At 39.2% G+C, this 19,501-nt stretch overlaps 3 protein-coding genes across 6 annotated transcripts in view; 2 read left to right on the top strand and 1 right to left on the bottom strand.

Moving 5' to 3' along the window:
• The window catches only part of LOC139546469 (piggyBac transposable element-derived protein 4-like), a 226,838-nt gene that overhangs the window by 40,695 nt on the left and 166,642 nt on the right, over positions 1–19,501 (top strand). Inside the window, exon 1 of one of the 3 annotated variants that reach the window (XM_071354885.1) lies at positions 18,483–19,292. The exons of 1 other annotated variant lie outside the window; for it this stretch is intronic. In XM_071354885.1, coding sequence (XP_071210986.1) covers positions 18,986–19,292 — 307 coding nt within the window. In that variant the 5' untranslated portion in view covers positions 18,483–18,985. Of the gene's footprint in view, positions 1–18,482; positions 19,293–19,501 lie in introns of those variants that run through there. One more of the 3 variants, XM_071354896.1, reaches the window with a different exon arrangement.
• LOC139546449 (piggyBac transposable element-derived protein 4-like) overlaps positions 1–19,501 on the bottom strand; it is a 252,812-nt gene that overhangs the window by 167,325 nt on the left and 65,986 nt on the right. The gene's annotated exons all lie outside the window — the stretch shown is intronic.
• Positions 147–15,347, top strand: LOC139546428 (uncharacterized). 2 transcript variants are annotated; one of them, XM_071354808.1, is made up of 14 exons: positions 147–729; positions 1,149–1,246; positions 1,382–1,559; positions 9,622–9,682; positions 10,182–10,472; positions 10,608–10,709; positions 10,821–10,968; positions 11,077–11,378; positions 11,482–11,689; positions 11,784–11,915; positions 13,385–13,527; positions 13,633–13,845; positions 13,947–14,179; positions 14,341–15,347. In XM_071354808.1, the coding sequence occupies exons 1-14, from the start codon at positions 384–386 to the stop codon at positions 14,973–14,975; spliced, it is 3,090 nt and encodes a 1,029-aa protein (XP_071210909.1). In that variant the 5' UTR covers positions 147–383; the 3' UTR covers positions 14,976–15,347. The 2 variants fall into 2 exon arrangements, with proteins under 2 accessions (XP_071210909.1, XP_071210900.1); XM_071354799.1 differs by having other exon boundaries at positions 13,944–14,179.

Below are 19,501 nucleotides of genomic sequence, written 5' to 3'. Positions count from 1 at the left end.
GTCTTTTAAAACCATATTGATGAGTTAGTTAATTAAGATGCTGAGTTGGGGTTTTAGGCTTTCCAATCTGCGTTACCCACTCCAGTCAGCAGATGGCGATTTGAGTCTTTCAGGTGATGCTTCTTGCGTGACGTATAATTTAGTGGACGGGACAGGAGGCTTCTTCAACAGCGACAAAAGGCTTCTGATTTAACCAACGTGGTGGTTTGCTAGCGAACCTAAAACCGAAACATTGAAGCGCTTTAGACCAATCTTGTGTATTTTACTCTTAGTGTTTTGAATATAATTCTGTTTACTTGTCTACTAGTTCATTTAAACGTAATTTGCTTGTTAAATTAGCAAATGTGGTAAATTGATAATGCACTAGGCTAATCGACCGGAGCATGAGTTCACTAAGCTCGACGGAGAAAGAAGCTCTGGTGAAAGGAGAGGAAGAAGCTTTCAGGATGAAAAAGGAGGAAGAGGAGGCTATCACATTGAAAGAAGAAGAGGATGATATTACAGTGAAAGAGGAAGATGGGAAAGAGGTTGTCAAAGTGGAAGAGGAGGAGGTAGAAGCTTTCAGAATCAAAAAGGAGGAAGATGCCATAACATTGAAAGAAGAGAATGTAGTGAAAGAAGAGGAAGAACCTTTTAGAGTAAAAGAGGAAGAGGAGGCTATCTCAATAAAAGAGGAGGAAGACGTTTTGGGAGTGAAAAAGGAGGAGGCTGAAGATCAGATTACAACCAGTGAGTACTGTCTTAAAAACAGGGGCACTATGAAGTTCTTGAAATAATGTATTGTTTTAACGGGGCATTCTACTTCAGTTCTACACTTGAATATGTTGTTCAGTACTGTAGGAATTGTTTAAGGGGCAATCTGCCATTGGTACATATGTTTTTGGGACATCGATGTATTGAATTCTCATTCTCCATGTGGTATACATTAAAGTTCACCTCATCTAATATAACAGGCTTTTAAAATATACTTAAAATATCAAAGGGATGTTAAAGGCACCCATTTTGTGGAATTGACCCTATACATTTGCAACACCAACAACATTTTGACAAAATCATGATGAAAGTGGCCATTTTAGACATATTCATGCCTCTTGATTGTAATAGATGGTCATAAGTTTACCGTCTGTTTGCTGTTCTCGTTCACACAGGAGAGAGACGTGACTATCGTGGATCCTTTGGGGAGCCTCAACAACATCCTGATGCTGACGAGTCAGAGAAGAGTCTCTCCAGAACAGAACACCAGATGGTACAGCTTGGTCTGGTCTAGCATACAGCTTGCTCTATCTGGGTCTGGGCTGGGTGTCTGTAATGCACTTCATGTCAACAGTGACATCAGCATCCATAATGATATGTGTCTGTGTCCCCTCTTTATGATTACCAGGACAACGCTAGCCCTTCCTCCCTCCTGGAGTCCCTGTGTCATGTCTCTCCCGGTAGCGCCTTACTGCTGGGTATGAAGAGGTTGTCTGTGCTGCTGGTGGACTGCAGGAAAACAACGGGGCTGAGTGGAACTGTGAGAGGAGGAGGAGAGAAGAAAGGATCAGATTTGACACATCAAAGTAAGTGCTGTAGTTTAGTTTGAACAAATACAATAGATCTGCCCACTGGTATCTGTTACCAGGACAACCAGCAGTGTTCTGTTTGTTGACAGGAAGATAGACTGGTATCTGTTACCAGGACAACCAGCAGAGTTCTGTTAGTTGACAGGAAGATGAACTGGTGGATATGGATGTTATGAATATCATAACACTGGAAAAGGATTCTGCCAATGAAAAGAGAGAAACCAATAGACCATATAAAACCTTGATGAAAGGTAGCTTTAGAGAGACAGTTATAAGATGATCCTATGTAAGGTGCTCGTTTTTCAAGAACATTTTCTCAAAATATTATGGATGTTACATTGTCTGTCCCAGTCAACCCCCCCTATCTTTATAAGACTGTAGAACAGGAAAACTAAACTCCAGACACTGTTAATTAATTAACTAATACTGGAGGAAAGCTGTGATCAGGCTGCCCACTCAAGAGAAAGCTTCAAAATGTAACCAGTGCCTGCAACCTTGTTCAGGTTATCAATCAACCTACCAGGGTAGTTACAAACAGTAGAGGAATGAAATCATCAACATGTTTTGATCACATCTTTACTAATGCTGCAGAAATGTGTTTGAAGGCAGTATCCAGATCCATCAGATGTAGTGATCACAATATAGTAGCCATGTCTAGGAAAACCACAGTTCCAAAGGCTGGGCCTAATATTGTGTAAAAGAGGTCATACAATACGTTTTGTAGTGATTCCTATGTTGTTGATGTAAATAATATACTTTTTTTTAAACAAAGATAAATGACATAAAGAATGATTGTAAATTTCTTTGGAGCATCTTCAATTAAATTTTGGTTTAAAAAAATCAGCAATGGCACGTCACCGGTGTTTAATTTCTATTTTACCTTTATTTAACTAGGCAAGTCAGTTAAGAGCCTAGGAACAGTGGGTTAACTGTCTTGTTCAGGGGCAGAACAACAGAGTTTTACCTTGTCAGCTCGGGGATTCGATCCAGCAACCTTTTGGTTACTGGCCTAACGCTCTAACCACTAGGCTACCTGCCGCCCCAGAGCCACCTGTCAAACAGAACACAGAGTGTTCTTTAATGGAAGCCTGTACAACAAAATCAAGGTAGATTCAGGAATTCCCCAGGCAGCTGTTTGGCACCTGCTTGTTTCAATCTTTACCAACGACATGCCAACGACATTTGAGTAAAGCCAGTGTGTCTATGTATGCGGTTGACTCAACACTGTACACGTCAGCTATCACGGCAACTGAAATGACAGCAACACTTAACAAAGAGCTGCAGTGAGTTTCAGAATGGGTGGCAAGGAATAGTTAGTTAGTCCTAAATATTTCAGATTACCTTAAATTACATGGGCTACTATGCTAATTCTGTAGCGGTATTGTTAGAGGGGGGTAAAGATACAAATTTTGTTGGGGAGCCAGGCAGGTATTAACCCTAGTTATTAAAGTTAGTTATTACCTATTATAACATTATTAATATTATTAAATATTATAAAAATCGAAAGGATAAGAGTAGAATAGAGTAGCGCTTCCAGACACATTCTAAACATGATGGAGTCTTAAAGGAGGACTGTAGCATGGAGTCTTAAAGGAGAACTGTAGCATCATGAGGTAGCCACCTGGAATGCATTTCAATTAACTTTTACTGCCTCAGAAACCCGGATCCGGGATCACCCCCCACCCCCCCACACTGATTAGCATCACTAGCATAGCGTCACATTTAAATAGTAGCATCTAAATATCATTAAATCACAAGTCCAAGACACCAAATGAAAGATACAGATCTTGTGAATAAAGTCACCATTTCAGATTTTTAAAATGTTTTACAGGGAAGACAAAATATGTAAATCTATTAGCTAACCATGTTAGCAAAAGACACCCTTTTTCTTTGTCCACCATTTTTTCTCAACACCAGTAGCTATCACCAATTCGGCTAAACTAAGATATTGATAGCCACTAACCAAGAAAAAACCTCATCAGATGACAGTCTGATAACATATTTATGGTATAGGATAGGTTTTGTTAGAAAAATGTGCATATTTCAGGTATAAATCATAGTTTGCCATTGCAGCCACCATCACAAATCTCACCAAAGCGACTAGAATTACTACAGAGAGCAACTTGTATTACCAATTTACTCATCATAAAACATTTCTTAAAAATACACAGCACATAGCAATGGAAAGACACAGATCTTGTGAATTCAGACAACATTTCAGATTTTCTAAGTGTTTTACGGCGAAAACACAATAAATCGTTATATTAGCATACCACATATGCAAACGTTACCAGAGCATTGATTCTAGCCAAAGAGAGCGATAACGTAATCAAACCCCAAAATATATTAATTTTTTCACTAACCTTCTCAGAATTCTTCAGATGACACTCCTGTAACATCATATTACAACATACATATAGAGTTTGTTCGAAAATGTGCATATTTAGCCATAAAAAAACGTGGTTATACAATGAAAATAGTAGCAAAACATGCCTGAAAATGTCGGTCGCCATCTTTCAGAGTGATCTAGTTTAATCAATAGCTAATCATATACTTGACTAAAAAATACAGGGTTGACAGGAATCGAAAGACAAATTAGTTCTTTATGCAATCGCTGATTTACATTTCTAAAATTATCCTTACTGTGCAATACAGGGTTCGCCAAGCGAAGCTATAGCAAACAAGATGGCGGAACGTGCGTTTAACATTTTTCTACAGAACAACGATTTATCATCTTAAATATTTCTTACTTTTCGACGAGCTTCCATCAGAATCTTGGCATGGTGGTTCTTTGTCCAAAAGAATCGTTGCTTGGTTGTAAAACGTTGCATTCAACTTCTGATATAGCAGCTAACAGTAGCTAACAATAGCTATTTTGCCCCAACGTGTCCAAATCCTCAAGGCGCAATACTGAGGAAATTCCGAAAAATAGCAATATACTCGCATAATCTGATATAACTCGGTTTAAAATAGCTTCGTTATGATGCTTCTAACACCTATGTCTAATTAAATTACAGACGGATACATCTAACGTTGATAATTGAGCGTTTGAAAATGGCATCCTGAGGTCCCTCTCTGCGCAATGTTCAGCGTCGAAAGGAAGGCTACTCTCACTCCTTGGCCTTTTATAACCTCTGAGAGCTACGCAGCAAGCCCATTCCACTTCTCATTGGTTACTGACATCCAGGGGAAGGCGGGTGCAGTTCATGTCGTTCCATAGGATACACACAGACTTTTAAAACTGATCTGAAACCAGAGCTTCGCTCTCAGACCATCGCAGTACCTGTCATGGATTTCGCTGTAGAAAGAGTTCTGGGTCACCCACAGACATAATTCCAACGGTTTATGAAACTAGAGAGTGTTTTCTATCCAATAGAATTAATAATATGCATATTGTACGAGCAAGAATTGAGCACAAGGCAGTTTAATTTGGCGACACCCAGAAATAAAAAATGCTAACTGCTCCCCCTATTGACAAAAGGTTAACATGTGCCTTTTTAGAAGTTAAGTTGTGGAATTTCTTTCCTTAATTGGGATAAGGGGCAGTATTTTCACGTCTGGATGAAAAGCGGCCCAAAGTAAACTGCCTGCTACTCAGGCCCAGAAGCTAGGATATGCATATAATTGGTAGATTTGGACAGAAAACACTATAACGTTTCTAAAACTGTTAAAATAAGGTCTGTGAGTATAGCATAACTTATTTGGCAGGCAAACCCCAGAGGACAAACCATCCAGGAGGATTATTTTGTTGTTGAGGTGACTCTGTTTTCAATTGGTTTTCTATGGGAACATAGATTTCTGTGGCACTTGGTTGCAGTTCCTATTGCTTCCACTAGATGTCAACAGTCTTTAGAAATTGGTTGATGTTTTTCTTTAGAGAAATGAAGAGGTACGGCTATTCAGAACGGGGGTCCAGCCTAGTGCTCTCTAATGTTTTGATGCGCGCTCCAGGTCCTGCGCCTCACGTTGTTTTTATCCGGTATTGAACACAGTTCATCCCGTCTTAAATTTGATTGATTATTTACGTTTTAAAATACCTAAAGTTGGATTAGGAAAGTTGTTTGAAATGTTTGGACAGAGTTTACAGGTAACTTATTAGATATTTTGTAGTCATGCTGGGCGAGTTGGAACCGGTGTTTTTCTGAATCAAATGCTCCAAATAAATGGAGATTTTGGAGATATAACGACAGAATTAATTGAACAAAAGGACCATTTGTGATGTTTATGGGACATATTGGAGTGCCAACAGAAGAAGCTCGTCAAAGATAAGGCACGAATTATATCGTTATTTCTGAGTTTTGTGTCGCGCCTGGCGGGTTGAAATATGATTGTCATGTGTTTGTTTGATGGGGTGCTGTCCTCAGATAATCGCATGGTTTGCTTTTGCCGTAAAGCCTTTTTGAAATCTGACACGGTGGCTAGATTAACAAGAAGTTAAGCTTTAATTTGGTGTATTGCACTTGTGAATGCATGAAAGTTAAATATTTCCAATAAAAATATATATATTTCACGCTCTGCACTTTAAACGGATGTTGTCGAAACGTTCCGCTAGCGGAACCCCTAGCCATAACAGGTTTTAATGTGTTTGAGCCAATCAGTTGTGTTGTGACAAGGTAGGGGTGGTATACAGAAAATAGCCCTGTTGGGTAAAAGACGAAGTCCATATTATGTCAAGAACAGCTCAAATAAGCAAAGAGAAACAACAGTCCATCATTACTTTAAGGACCACCACAGGAATGGGAGACCCAGAGTTACTTCTGATGCATAAGTTCATTAGAGTTACCAGCCTTAGAAATTGCAGCCCAAATAAACGCTTCACAGAGTTCAAGCAACAGACACATCTCAACATCATCGGTTCAGAGGAGACTGTGTGAATCAGGCCTTCATAGTCGAATTGCTGCAAAGAAACCACTACTAAAGGACACCAATAAGAAGAAGAGACTTGCTTGGGCCAAGAAACACGAGCAATGGACATTAGACCGGTGGATATCTGTCCTTGGGTCTGATGAGTCCAAATTTGACATTTTTGGTTCCGAGCGTCATGTCTTTGTGAGATGTGAGGGAGGTGAACGGATGATCTCCGCATGTGTGGTTCCCACCGTGAAGCATGGAGGAGGAGATGTGATGGTGTGCGGGTGCTTTGCTGTTGACAATGTCAGTGATTTATTTAGAATTCAAGTCACACTTAACCAGCATGGCTACCACAGCATTCTGCAGCGATATGCCATCCCATCTGGTTTGGGCTTAGTCCCACTATCATTTGTTTTTCAACAGGACAATGACCAACACACCTCCAGGCTGTGTAAGAGCTATTTGACCAAGAAGGAGAGTGATGGAGTGCTGCATCAGATGACCTGGCCTACTCAATCCCCCGACCTCAACCAAATTGAGATGGTTTAGGATGAGTTGGATCGCAGAGTGAAGGGAAAGCAGCCAACAAGTTCTCAGCATATTTGGGAACTCCTACAAGTCTGTTGTTGGAAAAGCATTCCAGGTGAAGCTGGTTGAGAGAATGCCAAGAGTGTGCAAAGCTGTCATCAATGCAAAGTGTGGCTACTTTGAAGAATCTAATATATATTTTGATTTGTCTAACCTGTTAGGGGGGCAGCCCGACACCGGTACACTTATGACAACATCCAGCTCAAAGTGCAGGGCGCGAAATTCAAAAGATATTTTTTTTAAATATTTAACTTTCACACATTAACAAGTCCAAGACACCAGATGAAAGGTGCACATCTTGTGAATCAAGCCAACATGTCCGATTTTTTAAATGTTTTACAGGGAAGACACAATATGTAAATCTATTAGCTAATCACGTTAGCAAAAGACACCAATATTCTTACTCCATCAGTTTATGACTCCATCAGTAGCTATCACAAATTCGGCCAAATAAAGATAAAAATAGCCACTAACCAAGAAACAACCTCATCAGATGACAATCTGATAACATATTTATTGTATAGCATATGTTTTTTCAAAATTTTTGCATATTTCAGGTATAATTCATAGTTTACATTTCAGCTACAATCAGAAATTGCACCGAAAGCAGCCATAATATTTACAGACACCAACGTCAAATACCTAATTACTCATCATAAAACATTTCTGAAAAATACATAGTGTACAGCAATTGAAAGACAGGCATCTTGTGATTCTAGACAATATTTCCGATTTATTAAATGTTTTACAGCGCAAACAAAATGTAGCGTGATATTAGCATAGCAGCAATAGCAAGAAAAACTTGGGCGCCCACGACCAGTCAACATGCACGACAGATATATGAAATAACATCATAAATTGGCTCTTACTTTTGCTGATCTTTCATCAGAATGTTGAACAAGGTGTCCTCTGTCCAGATGAGTCGTTGTTTGGATTCAGAATGGCAAATTTCCCTCTTCATATAGCATGGGCACTTGCCAAGTGACACGGATTACTCCAAAGTCAACAAAGTTAGAAAACGGAACACGGCAAAACTCCCGAAAAAGTTTCAATAATCTGATTAAACTATATTGAAAAAACATACGTTACGATGATATGGTGACATGTATCAAATCAAATCTAAGACGGAGATGTTCGTCTTTCGTAACCACAGCTAAACAGAAGCCATTTCCGTGTCCTCTTTCGCGCGCTCCAGAAACAGGATATGGACGGTCACGTCAAACAAAGATCTTTTATTCCACCTCAGACCAAGGTAGACACGAAATTTCTTCTCTCACCGCATCTAGACAGCCAGGGGAAGGCGTAGGAAGTGTTTGTAGACTCCTACGTCACATGCCCATGTATAGGCATGAGGTTGAACAGAGGATAGATTTCTGACATTTCACTTCCTGGTCAGGAAAAGTGCTGCAGAAGGATTTCTGTTTCACTCAGAGAAATAATTCAAACGTTTTTAGAAACTAGAGAGTGTTTTCTATCCAATATTAATAATAATATCCATATTGTACGAGCAAGAATTGAGTAGGAGGCCGTTTGAAATGGGCACGATTCACTGGCTACTCAACACTTTGCCTTGCAGCCATAAGAAGTTAACACTTGTGGTTACTACATGATTCCGTTTGTGTTTTTTAATAGTTTTGATGTCTTCACTATTAATCTACAATGTAGAAAATAGTAAAAAATTAAGAAAAACGCTTGAATGAGTAGGTGAGTTCAAACTTTTGACTGGTACTGTACATTGAATTCCCTGGCAACAGCTCCAGTGGACATTCCTGCAGTCAGCATGCCAATTGCACGCTCCCTCTGAGACATCTGTGGCATTGTTGTGTGACAAAACTGCACATTTTAGAGTGGCCTGTTATTGTCCCCAGCACAAGGTGCACCTGTGTAATAATCAAGCTGTTCAATCAGCTTCTTGATATGCCACACCTGTCAGGTGGATTGATTATCTTGGCAAAGAATAAATGTTAACTAACAGGGATGTAAAAAATTCTGCAATCTTTTTTTTCAGCTCATGAAACATCCAAAACTTTACATGTTGTGTTTATATTTTTGTTTATTGTAGTAACTATCAGTTTTAGGAACATTTACCCAAATATTTCACCTTATTTTTTTACTTTACCCAAAATATGACATGTTTCAAAATGTTGAAAATCTGTGAACGTATAAATAAGAAATTGGTCCATTTAAACAGCAGGTGTCGAACCCTTTCAACAACGGGGAGATGTTACTGATGTGCTTTGTGTCTTCGACGTAAAAACAAGTTTTGGACTTCCACTTAAAATTACTTATTTACTTATTTTATGTTTAAGGAAGTGTGTAGGTCGCATTCTGTATCATACAGCTATGAAGGTTATATATTTAGAACCACCTGCTCAATTGGAATCTAGCGACGTCTGTCCTAGAACTGTTTAGTTTGGATGAATAAATAAGTAATGTAAACATATTATCAGTAATTGCCAGGAAACTCTACAACATTTGTTTTAAAATCACACCAAGGTTGTTAAAACTGGCATCAGGTTATTGAGGGATCTGATTAGGATTTACCCTCGTAGCAAGGCTGTTTTATCATGTGGAGGTTTCATTTGGGTCTCTTTTTTAAAAAACACACTGTCTTTGGCAGGAGAAAGACCAGACTCGGAGGAACCAGAGCCACGGACATCCAAACCTGCAAGAAGACACCAGTACAGTACTTTTTATTGATTTTTGAAGACCCCCAGACAATTTAGAGAAAAAAATATGGTTTGACCATTAAGCAAAAACAAGCCTGTTTTGAGGCTGCATATATCTCAACATAGGAAGGTCACAGTCATAGCTCACACATGCTCTGTTCCAGTGTGACTAGACCTATTATTTGAGACCACTTTGGGAACGTTTTGAGCTTTTTTCGATTTTTAACACCCCCAGACATTTTAGACAAATAGGCCATGATTTGAACATACAGTAAAAACAACCTTGGTTTGAGGCTGAACATACAGCCAAAACAAGCCAGTTTTGAGGGTGCATAGATCCGTGATCATAGATCAGTGATGTATCACACATGCTCTCTTCCAGTGTGACTAGGTCTCTAATTTGAGACCATTTTTGTAAACATTTGAGCTTTTTTACCGTCCCACATATCCCAGAGAGGTTTTAAGTAATACCTTCATTACATGTACTTATTGTGCATTCACTGTCTTACAGAAAACAAAGAAGGATCCCTATTGTGTGCAGATTTTGCATGAAGAACCAGGAAAACATATCTATACATCTCAGCAGAGTGTGCATGAGGACAGAATCAAAACAAAAGATTGATCAGGAAGTTCGTAATTCCCGCGACTCCATGATAGAGCATCTTTGGCATGGCAGGATTATTGACTACAGAATACTCAGCTGTATTGTGACACAACAGGACGCACTCCAACCTCTGATTAAGAACCGTGAACAAATGGGTCATTTTGTTACGAACAAGCCAGAAGCCAAACTAATAACTGGGTAAGCTACTATTTTGCACTGATAAAATAATATATGTGCAAGTTATATGCTATTGGAACTCATTTGAACTGTTGTCCAATTATGTTTGATTGTAAAATAATATAAATGTTTTTGTTAATCTGTATGATATTTCAGCCAAGTGGAAGTGGCTCAAGTGTTGGCACCAACTACAGATGAAAATATAGATGAAGAATCAGACGTCAACATGGAAGATGACCAGTCGGCGCTGTACCAACCGTAAGTAAATACAAATAGAAATCATTTTCATTAACAAGTACTACGTATAAGTATATAAGCAAACATGGATGTATTTTATTTATTCTAATCTGCATACCAAATATTTTCTAGACCATTGAACCAGGTATGGGACACCAAACTGAGAAAGGTGATGCAAAGCAGTGGTTTATACCAAAAGCACCCTCTGGATTGTGATCTGCTGGCTGGATTTGGGAAATATCTCCGTGACGACAACAAAATTCCCAATTTCAAACAGGAGGTATGTACAGAGATGTTACTTTAATTTAACTGTTTACATATTTTAATGAGAATTAATAGATTTTAAAGTAGTTATTAACTATGTAATTAATATTATTTTCATGTACAGGTTGCAAATGTGTCAAGGTTTTTGTTTTACATGGGCTCAAACAAACCATCGCTGGATTTTGTTAATAACTTGGAAAAAAGCAGATCATTTTTTACCAAGCTTGCAGACATCGGACAGAAGAAGCAAACCATTGCCAACTACATGAAGAATTTGAAGAGATTTATTCGCTACAACATCACCACTACAAGCCTTATTCAGACAGACAGAGCCGTGTTTGAGCAATGCAAGCATTTCCTCCTATGCTTGAATGAACTGCAGAAGTCCATGAGCAAGCAGGTGTCTCAGGAAACTACTGGGAAAAGGTATATATTTCCAATTGATCCTCACAGAAATGTTTTTTTATTTTTAATAAGTGTGTATTATCAACGTTCTTAAAATAATGTATGTATTATTGTTTTTCTGCAGATACATACAGATGGTGTCAGTTGCGAAGACACCAAAAGAATGTTGGGAAATTTTGAGGGTGGCGAAGAACGAATTTCTGTGTATCATTGGGAAGGCCATGAATGAAGAATCCTTGCTGGAAACTGAACAACTGCATGTTCTGTACTACCTTGAGTCTCTGCTCATGCTCAAACATCTCCAAAGGGCTGGAGTGATCAAACATTTGACCGTAAGTTAACTAATGTCATAAATTTGCTATAATGTTGAATTGTATTTGCTTCTTTGGCATTTGTTTTATTAATATGTCACTGTTCCAATTGCAGCTGAGCGAATGGCTCTCGAGGAGCGCGTGCAAGTTGCCAGATGGTGAGAATTGGACTGTCGTCGGTGTTAAGAAGCACGAAACAGCAACGCAGCAAGTTGCAACCATTTTGTTAGATGAGGAGGAACATGCAGTAAGTATATTTACTACAATCTGTTATTGTGAATGTGATTTAATACAGGATCCGGGATCCTCCTCATCAGAAACGCTGACTAGCATAGCCTAGCCTAGCGCCACAGGGAATATCATATAATATATTTTCATGAAATCACAAGTCCAATACAGCAAATGAAAGATAAACATCTTGCGAATCCAGCCAACATGTCCGATTTTTAAAATGTTTTACAGCGAAAACACAACATATATTTATGTTTGCTCACCACAATAGCCCAAAACACAACGGCAGTTTTGCACCGCAAAGATAGCTTTCACAAAACCCACAAATAGAGATAAAATTAATCACTAACCTTTGAACAACTTCATCAGATGACAGTCTTATGACATCATGTTATACAATACATTTATGTTTTGTTCGAAAATGTGCATATTTATAGCTACAAATCTGGGTTTTACATTGCAGCCATGGTCACAAATGGCACCAAAATGTCTGGAGAAATTTTAGACAGCCACGTAATCTAACAGAAAAACTCATCATAAACTTTGCTGAAAAATACAAGTTGCATATATAATTAAAGATACACTGGTTCTTAATGCAACCGCTGTGTTAGATTAAAAAAAAAAAAAAAATACTTTAGTACAAAGCACAGCATGCAATAATCTGAGACAGCGCTCAGCCATTCTCCGCCATGATGGAGTCCAAAGAGTCCACAAAAATACGAAATTACATCATAAATATTCCCTTACCTTTGATGATCTTTCATCAGAATGCAGTGCCAGGAATCCTAGTTCCACAATAAATCGTTGTTTTGTTTTAGAATGTCCATTTCTTCTGTTGAATTAGCAACTTTGGCTAGCATAGTGGAGCTCACGTGTCCATGAAGATTTTACGCATGAACGAAAAATTCAAAAAGTCATAATAATAGTCGAATAAACTGGTCAAACTCAGTTGAGAATCCATCTTTAGGATGTTTTTCAGAAATCAATCCAATAACTTCCCAGACGGAGCATTTCTTCGTGTCTACCTAATGCATTGCAGAAAACGATATGACAAACCGAAGTGCGTAGCCAAGTACTACTAATATGGCTGACCTCTCACTCCAACGAGTCCCATCCGGTCCCAGGAAAGGCTAGAGACTTCATTCCACGTTCTACTGCCTGTTGACATCTAGTGGAAGGCGTGTGAAGTGCATACAGATCCATAAATAAAAGACAATTGAATAGGCAATGCCTTTCACAGAGACCCATTTCAGAATTTTCACTTCCTGTTTGGAAGTTTGCCTGCCAAATGAGTTCTGTTTTTCTCACAGATATAATTCAAACAGTTTTAGAAACTTCAGAGTGTTTTCTATCCAATAGTAATAATAATATGCATATCATATAATCTAGGACAGAGTACGAGGCCGTTTAAATTGGGCACGATTTTATCCAGAAGTGAATCGGGTTCCCCCTATTTACATGTATTAATGTTGTCTATATTTTCAGTGGTTCGATGTGTACTACCGACATGTTCGACCAGCTTTTCTTAAAAACTCTGATGACATGCAAGAAGATGAGAGATTCTTCATTTCCACAACCGGGAAACCCATCTACAACCCATCCAATGACCTACAAAGGTTTCATGCAAAGTAAGTACACCACTGTTAAGGAGAACACTGTTTAATCATTCCACAATACTTTTTTTGACAGTACAGTTTTCTGAAACCAAACTGTTTTTCTTGTTCTTTCATCAGATACAACTTGCCCAACATCACGAGCCAGGTAGCAAGAAAAGTTTTTGAGACAAATACCAAAGCCAGCTTCACAGACCAAGAGATGTCCCTTGTTGCTGACTACTTGGCCTATACAACTGCTACAGCTAAAAAGCATTACCGCTTGAAGACAACAGTCAATGCCTGCATGGAAATGAAGCTGATCTCCAAAGTTGCCATGTCCATTGAATCTGAGTAAGTATTTACACAAATTATATAAATTACACTTTACATTGTCTTGTAAATGCTGCTACATATAGATACAAATGTGTTGTTATGTTCCCTTTTTCAAGTAGTGAGACTGCAGGCCCCTCCTGTGCAAGCACAAGGAGAAAAGGAGCATTGTCCAGCAGCAAAAAGTTGGATGAGGCACAGACCTTGAAACTCTTCTATGAACACTTCCCTGTCACAATTGATGGACAATCAATCAAGAAGAAGGACAGACGACTGATTGCAGGAACGTATGAGAGATACTGCTATGACAAGTGGAGAAGCCAGCAAGAGAAAATGAGACGTGATTATGTGATCGGTACGAAGCAGCTAAAATACACTAAACTAAATACAATTTTGTTATATTATATATTACAAAAATGTACTTTATTTAGTCAGTAAATAAAGTACTACTTGATAAGGGCTTCTACTATTGAATAAATGAAATGATTAATAACACTTATTTTTTTTTGGTTACAGCGCACTTCCCCAGAAGACAGCCCACTGCAAGTCAAGTAGAGAGATACATTGAAAGGCAGAACTGGGAGAAGAACAAAGTGAAAGTGGAGAATGTCCTTTGTTACTGGCAACCTTCAATTAACACTGACACACCAAAAGACAACAAGGCAATTAAGAAGCTGGTGAAGTCCCAGAAGTGGAAAGGACTGTACATTGCCAGTGACCCCGATAAAGGACAAAAGGTCATGACGACACGTCCATTTGCTAAAGGGGAAGTTGTCTGTGACTACCACGGTCTCCCACTCTCAGGGAAGCAGGGGAAAGAATTGTTGGAAGCAACAGAGAATGACGAGATGGGGTTCCTTTACTTCTACAAGGAATCATCAGGGAAAACGTACTGTATAGATGCAAAGACTGTGCCCTGCCCTTGCCACCCAGAGATGGACACAATTGGACGTAGGATAAATCATTCCAGAAAGAGAAGCAACATAAAGGGTCAGCTTCAGCAATTAGAAGAGGATGGCAACGTGTGGAAAATCATCCTTTTCATTGCCCTACGAGACATTCAGGTGCAACAAGAACTGTTATTTGACTATGGGGTGTCAAGAAAATGTTTTGTTGGAGAAGGAGAAGATTTGGAATGGCTTGACAACTAGGTCCGTCAGCTTGAAATCTGATGGGTCTCTTAACAACCCCCCTTGGGTGGTGCCGTGGCGGAGATAAGAGAGTGACCTTTTGGGGGTGATCTTCCCAGCCTGTCAACTTTTTGTTTTCTTCTGTTGTTATACATATTGAAAGAGAATGTGCAATATTACACAATTAAATAATAGATCATCACACACACACAAACATGGCTTCATCGTTGTTCACAGTTTATTATCATAGTTTCTCACCATTTTTAATTATCGCTTATAATCATAGTTTGAATATAGTTGGCCATAGTTTCTAAATGTACTTTCTAATTGTATTTTCTAGTGTGAGAAGTTTTGGTACAATAATAAAGTCAAATACAACCTAACGGGCCAGAAGCAATTGTTTGTCCCTGTAGTTTTGAATGTTTCCCTGTCAGAACATTGTTGAGAGGCTAAGAGAATGACCTTTGGAGGTGATCTTCCCAGGATGTCAACATTTCGTAATCTTCTGTTGCAGAGGGGAGGGGCAGTTCAGTGAGCTGGAGCCTTTGATTGCCCTGCCTCTGGGAGCCTAAAATACACTAAACTGAATACAATTTTGTTTTATTAGGTATTACGAAAATGGGCCATGATTTGAGCATACAGCAAAACAAGCCTGTTTTGAGGCTGCATATATCCCAAAATAGGAAAGTCACAGTGATATATCAAACATGCTCTGTTCCAGGGTGCCCATACCTATAATTTGAGACCATTTTGGTAAAGTTTTGAGCTTTTATCAATTTTTAAACACCCCAGACAATTTAGACAAATAGGCCATGATTTGAACAAACAGTAAAAACAAACTTGTTTTGAGGCTGCATAGATCCATAGATTGGACAGTCACAGTGATGTATCACAAATGCTCTGTTCCAGTGTGACTAGACCTATAATTTGAGAGCATTTTGGGAAAGTTTTGAGCTTTTTTTCATTTTTAAACATCCCCAGACATTTACACCCTCTTCCCCAGAATTTCAAGGGCCCGGGAGAGCTCACCGGACGCCGCCGGAACCGCAACGCTTTCCAGGGCTTGGGCCCCTCTCTCGGGGCGAACCCATTCCAGGGCGCCCTGCCCTTCACAAAGAAAAGAGAACTCTCCCCGGGGCTCCCGCCAGCTTCTCCGGGATCGGTCGCGTTACTGGACGCCTCGCCGCGCCCATCTCTGCCACTCCGGATTCGGGGATCTGAACCGGACTCCCTTTCGATTGGCCGGGGGCGACGGAGGCCATCGCCCCTCCCTTCCGAACGGCGTTCGCCCATCTCTTAGGACCGACTGACCCATGTTCAACTGCTGTTCACATGGAACCCTTCTCCACTTCGGCCTTCAAAGCTCTCGTTTGAATATTTGCTACTACCATCAAGATCTGCACCCGCGGCGGCTCCACCCGGGCCCGCGCCCTAGGCTTCCGTTCTCACCGCAGCGGCCCTCCTCATACATGTGAAAATTTTCATTTTACCTTTTTATTCTGCAATAACCTTTACCCCCTCCTTTTGGGAATGTAAAGATGTATCCAAAGGAGCAATAGAGTTGGAGAACATGTGCCCGTGTATTTTGTTCTCTTTAAGTCCATTTTCTTCTAAACCTAAAGCTAACCCGCCAGAGACCTGTTCTCCTATTGAACAAACTGCTATCTTGAAATGTTGAAAAAGTTGTGTTCATAGGAAGCATGGGTTGTTTTCTCTCAAGACAAAAAAGTAGGCCCAAAATGAGGCCTGACCTAAATTTAAAGGTGATTTTGGGTAACAGCGGCCAATCCGTTGAGGCTAGAAACACAATTAAACCACAGGAATGTTTTTGAGGTCCTCCTTATATTCTCTGACCATGTGAAATGAACCCTTAACAGTGAATAAATTCCAAAATGTACCTTACTTCTCTCTTGACTGCTAGGTCCATCGGCTTGAAATCTAATGGGACACAATACACATTGTGTATTGTACATAGTGTGAATAGTGGTTTCCAAAAAGTTATTTCTCCCTAAACCAGAATGTTAAATGACCTTTATGATCTTTTGTACCACTACTACTTTGGGGTTCTAATCCCCCTCTGTCAACATCCACACTGTGAACACATCTTTAACATTCATGAACCTTCACTATCTTCATCCCTAAACTAGCAACAATAACTATTGTCTATTGTTATTCTCAATGACCTTCCTGGCCATATGAAAGCCAAGCTAAATACAATGTTGGCACCAGTTTTTTATGTCTTTGGTTATGCAAACATTTGTTTATTATATTATATTTTCTCATTAAGAATAATATTGTTTTAATTCTATATGGGTCACGCCTTGCTTTGGTCATGTGTTCTCTTATGGGTCAATAATTTTAATTCGAATATAGCAATGACGCTCTCTTCTCAACCACTTCCAGTGTCTTTGGAAAGTATTCAGACCCCTTGACGTTGTCCACATTTTGTTATGATACAGTCTTATTCTAAAATGGATTAAATAAAACTATTTCCTCAGAAATCTACACACAATACCCCATAATGATAAAGCGATAAAAGACTTTTAGACATTTTAGCAAATTTATTAAAAACAAAAACATACATATTATTTACATAAGTTTTCAGACCCTTTGCTCTGATACTCGGAATTGAGCTCAGATGCATGTTTCCATTGATCATCCTTGAGATATTTCTACAACTTGATTGGAGTCCACCTGTGGTAAATTAAATTATTATTGGGTATTGTGTGTCGATTGATGAGGAAAAATTTTAAGTAATACATTTTAGAATAAGCTGTAATGTAACAAAATGTGGAAAAAGTCAAGGGGTCTGAATACTTTCCGAATGCACTGTACAAACATCCCATTGAATATTCACCTCACTTTCAAAAAGCTCCATGGGGAAGAAAGGATTCCCAGATTATCTTTTAGATGTTCTGTCTTCAGGATGTTCTGGATTGATGGCTGTTGGAGAGGGGAGGGGCAGTTGAGTGAGCCTCTGCCTTTTATTGCCCTGCCCCTGGGAGCCTCTCAGCTTGTGACATGATGAGAGAGAGTGAGAGATGGCCTACCTGTAAGATATTTTGTGCTATAAACGTACTTCTATTTGAAGAGGTTTTTGACCATTCAGGGACCTCTTTAATTTATATTCTACGTTTAGTTTTTCAAGGTTTCTGATTGTCGCTGTTTTTCTGGTTTTCTCTTCCAAAATCACACTGTTAATAGAAAAACAACAACATTGGATGTTCTAAGTCCACAACAATACTTAAACCACATCAGGAGACCACTTTAGAAGTCTGAGGAAAATATTTGAGATATCTGAGAAGATATTTTCATTTTTTGGGTGTAGATAACGACAACTTGCAGGCAGTAGGGTCAGAATAACTATGGCAAAAATGAATACAAATTATACCACCAGATGAGCCTTGGTCAATTTAGCTAGGAATATGCCACACTCTTCAATCTGTCACCTAATCCTGCCTATTGGGCAGACCAGCCCTGGAGGAAAGTATTGGCTGTAAGAAGGAGGAGAAAACATAACATCTGGTTGTTTTTAAATTACTTCTTATGACATTGTTTGCCAGAATAAACATTGTAATGGGGATTTTTTCCCAGTCTGCGTTACCTACTCCAGGCAGCAGACGGCGATATGAGTCTTTCAGTTGATGGTTCTTGTGTGACGTATAATATAGTGGACGGGACGGGAGGCTTCTTCAACAGCGACAAAAGGCTTCTGATTCACCCACCGCGGTGGTTTGCTAGCGAACATAAAACCGAAACATTTAAGATCTTTAGACCAATCTTGTGTATATTAATCTTAGTGTTTTAGAACATCATTCTGTTTACGTATCTACTTGTTCATTTAAACGCAATTTGCTTATTACATTAGCAAATGTGTTACATTGGTACTGCACTAGGCTAATCTCCCTGAGCATTTTTTATTTTTATTTATTTCACCTTTATTTAACCAAGTAGACTAGTTGAGAACAAGTTCTCATTTACAACTGCGACCTGGCATGAGCTCACTAAACTAGACGGAGAAAGAAGCTCTGATGAAAGGAGAGGAAGAAGCTTTCAGGATGAAAAAGGAGGAAGAGGAGGCGATCACATTGAAAGAAGAAGAGGATGATATTACAGTGAAAGAGGAAGATGGGAAGGTTGTCAAAGTGGAAGAGGAGGAGGTAGAAGCTTTCAGAATCAGAAAGGAGGAAGATGCCGTAACAATACAAGAAGAGAATGTAGTGAAAGAAGAGGAAGAACCTTTTAGAGTAAAAGAGGAAGAGGAGGCTATCTCAATAAAAGAGGAGGAAGACGTTTTGGGAGTGAAAAAGGAGGAGACAGAATATCAGATTAACACCAGTGAGTACTGTCTTAAAAACAGGGGCACAAGCTATGCAGTTGTTGAACTAATGTGTGGTTTTAAAGGGGCATTCTACTGAAGTTCTACACTTGAATATGTTGTTCAGTACTGTAGGAATTGTTAAAGGTGTAATCTGCCATTGATACATATATTTTTGGGACTTTTAAATGAGATATATTGAATTCTCCAGGTGGTCTATATTAAAGTG

Source organism: Salvelinus alpinus, chromosome 2, assembly GCF_045679555.1.
Source record: "Salvelinus alpinus chromosome 2, SLU_Salpinus.1, whole genome shotgun sequence".
Classification (NCBI taxonomy): Eukaryota; Metazoa; Chordata; class Actinopteri; order Salmoniformes; family Salmonidae; genus Salvelinus; species Salvelinus alpinus.
This window is presented reverse-complemented; position numbering and strand designations above follow the sequence as displayed.